The sequence below is a fragment of the Sinocyclocheilus grahami genome, unplaced genomic scaffold (genome assembly GCF_001515645.1).
Source record: "Sinocyclocheilus grahami isolate Dianchi unplaced genomic scaffold, SAMN03320097.WGS_v1.1 scaffold34.1, whole genome shotgun sequence".
Lineage (NCBI taxonomy): Eukaryota > Metazoa > Chordata > Actinopteri > Cypriniformes > Cyprinidae > Sinocyclocheilus > Sinocyclocheilus grahami.
The window spans coordinates 2209657-2220090 of NW_015505213.1; the positions used below are offsets into that span (position 1 = coordinate 2209657).

General features: G+C 37.3%; 1 protein-coding gene across 1 annotated transcript in view; it reads right to left on the reverse strand.

Moving 5' to 3' along the window:
* xirp2a (xin actin binding repeat containing 2a) overlaps nt 1–10188 on the reverse strand; it is a 37939-nt gene extending 27751 nt beyond the window's left edge. The window contains exon 1 of the mRNA XM_016266894.1: nt 9532–10188. Coding sequence (XP_016122380.1) covers nt 9532–9717 — 186 coding nt within the window. The 5' untranslated portion in view covers nt 9718–10188. The remainder of the gene's footprint in view (nt 1–9531) is intronic.
* Nucleotides 10189–10434: the final 246 nt, after the last annotated feature.

Genomic DNA, 10434 nt, shown 5'->3' on the forward strand with positions numbered 1-10434 from the left:
CAGTTAGCATGTTTTGCTCAAACTTTTGCCATGGCATTACACCGTTGTCGCTTGCGAAATCAAAATCACTGCGCCGTGGGTGGAAACTTACAGATTAAGGGGCGGTAATATTATAATGAGATCCCTTTGCCACGTCACCAAGGGAGTGAAATCAGACGCACTCTTTTCTCAGACGCTTGCAGGAAAAGGCTTAATTATAGCACTGGAAAAGACCGAAAGTGCACCGTGTATAAAGTTATTGTCTCTCAAAAGAAAGAGTCGACTCTGAATCACTGAATCACTGAATTTTTAAAACGAATCCCAAGCCATTTCATGTTGACGTCAACATGAAACATTAGCATATTAACCACCCACTTGTTGGTCTTTTTTTTGGGTTGGTCTGAATGAAAATGCTAATTCATTCTTTGCAACTAGATGCCGCTTCTTCAACCTCAATTATACGAAGCTACGAGAATACTTTTTGTGCACAAAAGAAAAAAAAAACTTTATTCAACAATTCGTCTCCTCCGCATCACCCTGTAAACAGTGTATGCTGTTCTGTGTCACTGTGTTTCCGTTCAGATCAAATCACAACAACGTAGGAAACAACGTATCCGGCATACGCTGTTTACGGGTCAGACAGCTCTCAGATTCCATCAAAAATATCTTAATTTGTGTTCCAAAGATGAACGAAGGTCTTACGGGTTTGAAACGACATGAGGGTGAGTAATTAATGACCTAATTTTCATTTTTGGGTGAACTAACCCTTTAAATATTATCAATAATATTAGCTCATTAGTATGGTGGCTGAGAGAGAGAAACACGCTGCAACTTCAGAAAACACATGCAAATAGAAAAAGCACCAGCAAATTAAGAAAACATGTGCTGCAAATGTTTACAACACAAACAAATAAAGAAACGCGCTGCAAATACTTACAACACAACCAAATAGAGAATCACGCAAATAGCACAGACCACAACAAAATTACCTCAACAACACAAAAATTAACCATGTTTTTTTGGCTTATTTATTACCATTTGTATTAAATAAAATATTAAACATTTGCCAGGGCCGGACTGGGATGCAATTTCAGGCTCATCCAGGCCACCCTAAAAAAATGGGCCAAAATTGTACCGCTTGAAACCAGTACACCGTACATATTAGTACCTTAAGTAATTAGTACCCTTAAGGTACTAATTTGTAGGCCTACCCATTAGGGGTAAAAAAGGAACAAATATGTCCTTTAAAGGGTCCTGTTCCAGTGACAAGCTGTTATACCCCAAAAGGTGTAATTTTGACCCCTTATTTCCTGTATATAGACTTATAAATCCACAACGATTTCTGAAACCAGACAACCCTATTATTTATATGGCCATCACATAAAAAAAGGTCTAAATCCTTACTCTAGAGCCGTGGAAAATAATTAAAGGTTCTCTCTTTGCACTGCACCTTCACTTCACTCTTTAAAATAACTGCTTTCGATTGGAATATATATTTAAAATGTAATTTATTCCTGTGATCAAAAAGCTGAATTTTCAGCATCATTACTCACTGTCACATGATCCTTCAGTAATCATTCTAATATGCTCCTTTGCTGTTCAAGAAACATATTTGTTGTTATTATTATTTTTTTTGGGGGGGGGGGGTTTTCTATTTCAGATAAATGCTGTTCTTCTGAATTTCTATTCATCAAAGAAACCTGAAAAAAAGATCTAAACTGTTTTCAATATAATAATAATCAGAAATGTTTCTTGAGCAGCAAATCAGCATATTAGAATGATTTCTGAAGGATCATGTGACACTGAAGACTAGAGTAATGATGCTGAAAATTCAGCTTTGAAATCACAGGAATAAATTACATTTTAATAAAAATATTTCACAATATTACTGTTTTTGCTGTATTTTGCGCGGAACAGACGTGAGCTGATTCGTGTAGCGCAGTGCTGAAAAGTTGCAATGCTAGACCAAACCACTACAGTGGTTTGAAAAAACGTAAATAGTAGCCTAATGCTGCCTTTTAAAGAGCCCCTATTATGGATTTTTGAAAATTACCCGAATGAAAGTGAATGAAAACATCCTGCCAAATTTTAAAGGAGACATATTATGCCCCTTTTTACAATATGCAATATAAGTCTCTGGTGTCCCCAGAATGTGTCTGTGAAGTTTCAGCACAAAATACTCCACAGATCATTTATTATATTATTTTGAAAATGCCAATTTTGAGTGGAAGCAGAAACACGCTGTTTCTTTAAATGCAAAGGAGCTGCTGCTCCCAGCAAGCTTTTCCAGAATAGAGCTGCGCCATTACAGTTTGGACCTGCTAAAAAAATCTGTTTTGGTCCTGATGATCATGTTTATCATTCTGAAATCATGCGTTTTAAACCATATTAGTTTAAACTCCTGATATAAGGTTTTCTGAGTGCACACATCAGCACACGGACAGAAAGCGGCTGTCACAGCATGTGAGTACTAAACTAAGTTCTCATTCACACACAAGTTTACGTTAAAAACACATGAGTTACAAAAACAGTCAGTTATGTCTGTGAAGGTAAACAGTTGGGAAATAAATAGCTTGTTTATTTTTGATCTGTGTGGCAGCAGCAATATACAGTAAATAAATCAATAAATCCACTGCTCTGTTGTCTCCTCTGAGGCTGGGACTCTAAATAGTGTTCTGTGCAGCCAGTTAGCATGTTTTGCTCAAACTTTTGCCATGGCATTACACCGTTGTCGCTTGCGAAATCAAAATCACTGCGCCGTGGGTGGAAACTTACAGATTAAGGGGCGGTAATATTATAATGAGATCCCTTTGCCACGTCACCAAGGGAGTGAAATCAGACGCACTCTTTTCTCAGACGCTTGCAGGAAAAGGCTTACCAAAACAAAGTTACTGGGTTAATCTTTTTCACATTTCCTTGGTCGGTAGATGCACCGGGGACCTGATTATAGCACTTAAAACCTGGAAAAGACCGAAAGTGCACCGTGTATAAAGTTATTGTCTCTCAAAAGAAAGAGTCGACTCTGAATCACTGAAACGAGTCGTTTTTAAAACGAATCCCAAGCCATTTCATGTTGACGTCAACATGAAACATTAGCATATTAACCACCCACTTGTTGGTCTTTTTTTTGGGTTGGTCTGAATGAAAATGCTAATTCATTCTTTGCAACTAGATGCCGCTTCTTCAACCTCAATTATACGAAGCTACGAGAATACTTTTTGTGCACAAAAGAAAAAAAAAACTTTATTCAACAATTCGTCTCCTCCGCATCACCCTGTAAACAGTGTATGCTGTTCTGTGTCACTGTGTTTCCGTTCAGATCAAATCACAACAACGTAGGAAACAACGTATCCGGCATACGCTGTTTACGGGTCAGACAGCTCTCAGATTCCATCAAAAATATCTTAATTTGTGTTCCAAAGATGAACGAAGGTCTTACGGGTTTGAAACGACATGAGGGTGAGTAATTAATGACCTAATTTTCATTTTTGGGTGAACTAACCCTTTAAATATTATCAATAATATTAGCTCATTAGTATGGTGGCTGAGAGAGAGAAACACGCTGCAACTTCAGAAAACACATGCAAATAGAAAAAGCACCAGCAAATTAAGAAAACATGTGCTGCAAATGTTTACAACACAAACAAATAAAGAAACGCGCTGCAAATACTTACAACACAACCAAATAGAGAATCACGCAAATAGCACAGACCACAACAAAATTACCTCAACAACACAAAAATTAACCATGTTTTTTTGGCTTATTTATTACCATTTGTATTAAATAAAATATTAAACATTTGCCAGGGCCGGACTGGGATGCAATTTCAGGCTCATCCAGGCCACCCTAAAAAAATGGGCCAAAATTGTACCGCTTGAAACCAGTACACCGTACATATTAGTACCTTAAGTAATTAGTACCCTTAAGGTACTAATTTGTAGGCCTACCCATTAGGGGTAAAAAAGGAACAAATATGTCCTTTAAAGGGTCCTGTTCCAGTGACAAGCTGTTATACCCCAAAAGGTGTAATTTTGACCCCTTATTTCCTGTATATAGACTTATAAATCCACAACAATTTCTGAAACCAGACAACCCTATTATTTATATGGCCATCACATAAAAAAAGGTCTAAATCCTTACTCTAGAGCCGTGGAAAATAATTAAAGGTTCTCTCTTTGCACTGCACCTTCACTTCACTCTTTAAAATAACTGCTTTCGATTGGAATATATATTTAAAATGTAATTTATTCCTGTGATCAAAAAGCTGAATTTTCAGCATCATTACTCACTGTCACATGATCCTTCAGTAATCATTCTAATATGCTCCTTTGCTGTTCAAGAAACATATTTGTTGTTATTATTATTTTTTTTGGGGGGGGGGGGTTTTCTATTTCAGATAAATGCTGTTCTTCTGAATTTCTATTCATCAAAGAAACCTGAAAAAAAGATCTAAACTGTTTTCAATATAATAATAATCAGAAATGTTTCTTGAGCAGCAAATCAGCATATTAGAATGATTTCTGAAGGATCATGTGACACTGAAGACTAGAGTAATGATGCTGAAAATTCAGCTTTGAAATCACAGGAATAAATTACATTTTAATAAAAATATTTCACAATATTACTGTTTTTGCTGTATTTTGCGCGGAACAGACGTGAGCTGATTCGTGTAGCGCAGTGCTGCCAGTCAAGACTAACCGATTTATGATTTATTATCGAATGAAAACATCGGAAATGATCACTTTGGTACATTGAGAAGGCATAAATATAAAATATTAATAATAATAATAACTAAAAAAATAATAATTCTCCCGGTGATCCCAATGGCCAGTCCGGGCCTGCCATTTGCAACCACAGCTGTACAAATACCATGGTTAAACTATGGTTAATGTAGTAAATCCTTACATAACGTTTCATCTGCATGTGTTTTTTTCATTTGCCGCTCTCTCGACCACCGTACATTAGCCTACCATGTTCCAAAAACTAGCCTATCTATTTTCTAAATGCACGTTACAATGTAAACAGATATTGTAGATACTGTAAATGATTAATCAACGCATGTTTCATTTTCTTACAAATGACTACACGCTTGCATTCTGATCTGCCTCCATCCAATCAACAACCTTTGCAAGCAACCATGTCCCTATCTTACACTTCTTCATTTAAAATGTAATTTATTCCTGTGATCAAAAAGCTGAATTTTCAGCATCATTACTCACTGTCACATGATCCTTCAGTAATCATTCTAATATGCTCCTTTGCTGTTCAAGAAACATATTTGTTGTTATTATTATTTTTTTTGGGGGGGGGGGATTTCTATTTCAGATAAATGCTGTTCTTCTGAATTTCTATTCATCAAAGAAACCTGAAAAAAAGATCTAAACTGTTTTCAATATAATAATAATCAGAAATGTTTCTTGAGCAGCAAATCAGCATATTAGAATGATTTCTGAAGGATCATGTGACACTGAAGACTAGAGTAATGATGCTGAAAATTCAGCTTTGAAATCACAGGAATAAATTACATTTTAATAAAAATATTTCACAATATTACTGTTTTTGCTGTATTTTGCGCGGAACAGACGTGAGCTGATTCGTGTAGCGCAGTGCTGCCAGTCAAGACTAACCGATTTATGATTTATTATCGAATGAAAACATCGGAAATGATCACTTTGGTACATTGAGAAGGCATAAATATAAAATATTAATAATAATAATAACTAAAAAAATAATAATTCTCCCGGTGATCCCAATGGCCAGTCCGGGCCTGCCATTTGCAACCACAGCTGTACAAATACCATGGTTAAACTATGGTTAATGTAGTAAATCCTTACATAACGTTTCATCTGCATGTGTTTTTTTCATTTGCCGCTCTCTCGACCACCGTACATTAGCCTACCATGTTCCAAAAACTAGCCTATCTATTTTCTAAATGCACGTTACAATGTAAACAGATATTGTAGATACTGTAAATGATTAATCAACGCATGTTTCATTTTCTTACAAATGACTACACGCTTGCATTCTGATCTGCCTCCATCCAATCAACAACCTTTGCAAGCAACCATGTCCCTATCTTACACTTCTTCATTTTGATACTCCGTTTCACTCTGATGTATATCACAATACTGAAGAAAATGTATATCGCTTGTGACAATGCTTTGCAATGTATTTTGGCATAAAAATTGTTTACTAACTAATGGGGAAATCATTCCTGGCCTGATGATGATCAATACTGAAGAGCATTTATAGGTGAAATCTGTGGAATTCTGCAGAATGCACTCTTAAAAATAAAGATTTTTCATTGGCATCCATGGTTCCATGAAGAACCTTTAACACTAATGGAACCTTTCCAATGCACAGAAGGTTCTTTATAGTTAGATTATTAGAGTGTTTTTCACACAAAGAAAAAGTGTTTCTTTTAAGAACTGTTCACTGAAAGGTTCTTCATCAACCGAAAATGGTTTTTGAATGGCATCACCTTGAAACCCTCCTTTTAGAACCTTTATGTTTAACGGGATGGAACCACACTGGGTAAAATGTGTTTAAACTCTAAACTGAGCTTGGAGTACTACACTTTTAGTGGTAGCTGATATCAAACTAGCATGTTTAAATAGGCAAAATATACAATAAATAAACAAGCAATGGGAAGGGGAAGAGTAGAACTTTGTGAATGATGGGCATTGCAATTCTACCACTGCATATTCCATGTGACTCTGCTCATTACAGATAATACACAGTGAGACAATACAACAAAACATAACTGGCCAATAGTTCCCAAAGAATATGATGATCATCACCACAACTTAACATAACATTCAACCTCTTCTTTTTTGACTTTAAAGCTTTTGTTTGTTTATGTGTGTGTGTGTGTGTGTGTTCTTGCAAGTATGAGTAAAACCAAACCATGCTAAACTAATTAGTTAATTCTTCTTTCTTTATATGTCTATCTTTATATCTCTCTCACTTTCTTCTGTTGGCTTTACTCTGCCCCCACACACACATTACCCACATGCAAATTACAGGGTTATTTATACGAAAGCCAGTGTTGCGGAAAGAACCCCAAAAATAAATTTTAAATAACATAGTGAAACGCGCGCGTGTGTGTGTGTGTGTGTGTGTGTGTGTGTGTGTGTGTGTGTGTGAGAGCGAGAGCACGTCAGCACACAGTTGCTCTGCTTCCCACAAGTTTATTGCCAGTACCTGCTTCTGTTGTTGGTGTCTGTAGCTTTGTTGTGTGTGTGTGTGTGTGTGTGTGTGTGAGTGTGCGCGTTTTTGTGACAAATGAGGACATACATTTGTATAATGACAAGGGTATGACATAGGTATTACAAGGAGAAGGTGACTTTTCAGGACATTACCCCATGTCCCCACTTTTCAAAAAGCTTATAAATCACACAGAATGGAGTGTATTGAAAATCTGAAATAGCACAAAGTTTCCTGTAAGGGGTAGGTTTAGGTGTAGGGTTGGTGTAGGGCAATAGAATATACGGTCTGTACAGTATAAAAACCATTACGCCTATGGGATGTCCCCACTTTTCACAAAAACAAACCTGTGTGTGTGTGTGAGAGAGAGCACGTCAGCACACAGTTGCTCTGCTTCCCACAAGTTTATTGCCAGTAGCTGCTTCTGTTGTAGGTGTCTGTAGCTTTGTTGTGTGTGTGTGTGTGTGTGTGTGTGTGTGTGTGTGCGCTGATGCACGTTTTCTCTGCATTTCCAGATTGTGACCTTTCTCTGTGAACTCACAACTATTTAATTTAATGGATTAAATGTTCCGATGTAAAAAGGCCAGCAAAACGAGCTTTCCAGGACAGAGCAGTTTGCCAAACTATGAAAACTATGAAACACATAATTTAAACGGATCTTCTCTCTTAATCTACTGTCTCTCTCAATCATATCTTACTCCTTTCATGTCTGCTCTTTCAGTTCTCATTCTTGTATCACTTATTTCTCATCCCTGTCTCATTAATTTTTCATTCTCAGCCATCCCATCAGTGTCACTTCACTGAACTGTGACTGTTGAACGCTAAACTTTCAAACCCGTTCTTTGAAGTATGGTGAATTACAGTAGCACAAACCTGGGATCCCCATGAACAGCTTACCCTTCTGAAAAGACCAACATAAGTTTTTAATGCTGGTCGCCATCATTCATTGGATACAGATGTGCTGAAATTTACATAGTATCACTATAAAGAATATGCTGGTTGAACAGTTTTATAAGCTGTTGTGCTGGTAAATAGCTTGGCTAAGTTCCAAACTTGAGCAGACCAGCATGGAAGCTTAAGCTGGTCTTCTGAGCAGGCTACCCTGCCAATGATCAGGTTTGAGAAATTGGATATGCTGCTCTGATAACATAGCTGACTAAAGTGTAAGTATGCTTTGAAAAACAAAATCCCAAGTTTATTGCAAGTTGAACCAAACCCTGTCCAGCTAACCAAGTTAGAGAAAGAACAGGATCTGGGTTTGCTTTTCCTTTCTATTCATGATCTCTTATATTAGCACATTAGCACTTCACTTTCAAAAAGGACCTCACATATACTGTATATCTGAAAACTAGAAAGCAGTAATGCTTTAAAAGTAATGCATAGTACACTTACTGTAGATACACCAAAGATTGATGAGGGAAACAAACTGAAGCTCACAAAAGTCATTGATATGATCTCCAGATTTCTTCTGCAGACATTTGTCAGACTGGACAGGATGCCAGATTGTTGGAAATTCATGGAATTACACTACCGTTTAAAATTTTGAGAAGGGTATCACAGTTTCCACACAGATATTAAGCAGTGCAACTGTTTTTAACATTGATAATAAGAAAGAAATCTTTTTTCAACACCATATCAGCATATTAGAATGATTTCTGAAGGATCATGTGACACTTCAAAATGCAACTTTGCCATCATTTTGAAATATGTTCAAACATAATATTTCACAATATTACTGTTTTCACTTATTTTTCGATCGAATAAATGCAGCCTTGGTGAAAAAAGAGACTCTTCAAAAGTGTATCTTGCTGGCCCCAAACTTTTTAACAGTAATGTAGCTCTCTAACCTGATGTATGCTTCAAAGAACTCACAATCCTGAGTTTATTGTAAAACATCCATAAGTCATCTGCCTAACCAAGTCTTTCCATTCATTATGTTACTGCATGTGGGCACTTAAAATAAAAAGTACAAAAAAAGAGAATTTAAATACCAAAGAATGATATTGGGAAACAAACAGACCCTCAACAAATATCACTGATACAAATCTTCAAATTATATTTGGAATGCTTGGAAAATCAGATGTGAAAGTCTTGGGAATAGATGACTGACTCTTTTTAAACATGCAGCAACAGTTGTTTTTATAGTTTTTTTCTCTTCCTCTCTCTCTCCTCTTTCTCCATCTGCTCTCTCTCTTTAGTCATGTTGCAGCCACCAGCAATATATCAGAAAAATGACATCTTGATGCACACATTATCTCTCTGCATCAACAGACAAACTCAAGAGCTCAATTTGTCTTCTTTCCATTCTCATTCTCTCATTCTTTCTCTTTCGCTCTAAGACTCACCACATGTTGCGCCGGCGGTTTCTCAAACATTTGCTTCAGGCTGCTGAGTGGGATGTCAAACTTCTCAATTTGCCTGTTCTCCTCCAGGTCCTCTTTAGCATCCGCAGGCCGCAAGGCGAGAGGAGACGAACGAGCGTACTCTCCTTCTTTCGACACCTCGGGTCCATTTCCTGATTGAATTTCCATTGTTCAGGAAACCAGATATTCCAGCCTCCCCAACGAGAGCAGAGAGGACCACTACTGAGAGACTGGACAGAGGAAGAGAGACACGGGGAGAGAGAGAGGAAAAGAGAGCGAGAGAGGGATGTGCAGGAAGGAGTGCGTGGCACAGTTGTGGTGTCTAGGAGGCCGAACCAGACGGACAAACCGAGGACGGCCTTGAAGGAGGAGAAAAAGGAAGAAAAGAAAAAAAGGTCACTGTGAACTCATGCTATGAATTTCCTTCCAGTAAACACAATCATCACACGCACACTCAGAATGCCAAAGTTAAAGGTTTCAAAAGCATTGCAGTTGAGTAAAACATAATCACACAAATTCCTGCCAACAGGAAATGAACATCACTCCTGAACAAATCATGGAAACTTGACCACAGCCCTCCTCACGGCTTTGACACCAACACCCTTTCCTTTCAACACACTCACATTTCCTAAAAAGAAAACCCACCCTGAGACTGTATCCTGCACACAGCCATACATTTCCAAAAAAAAAAAAAAAGCCATATACTTAAACAAGTGCAAATTAGGGTCCTATGAGGTCACAGGGAATCTAGAGGAAACACATGGTTTTTGCCCCCCAAAAATTAAAGGGTACAATTGCAACTTACAAAGTCAAAATCTAGAGATTTTATCTTAGAATCACAACTTTATATCTCCAAATTACACATTTTGGTAATACTTCAAACTT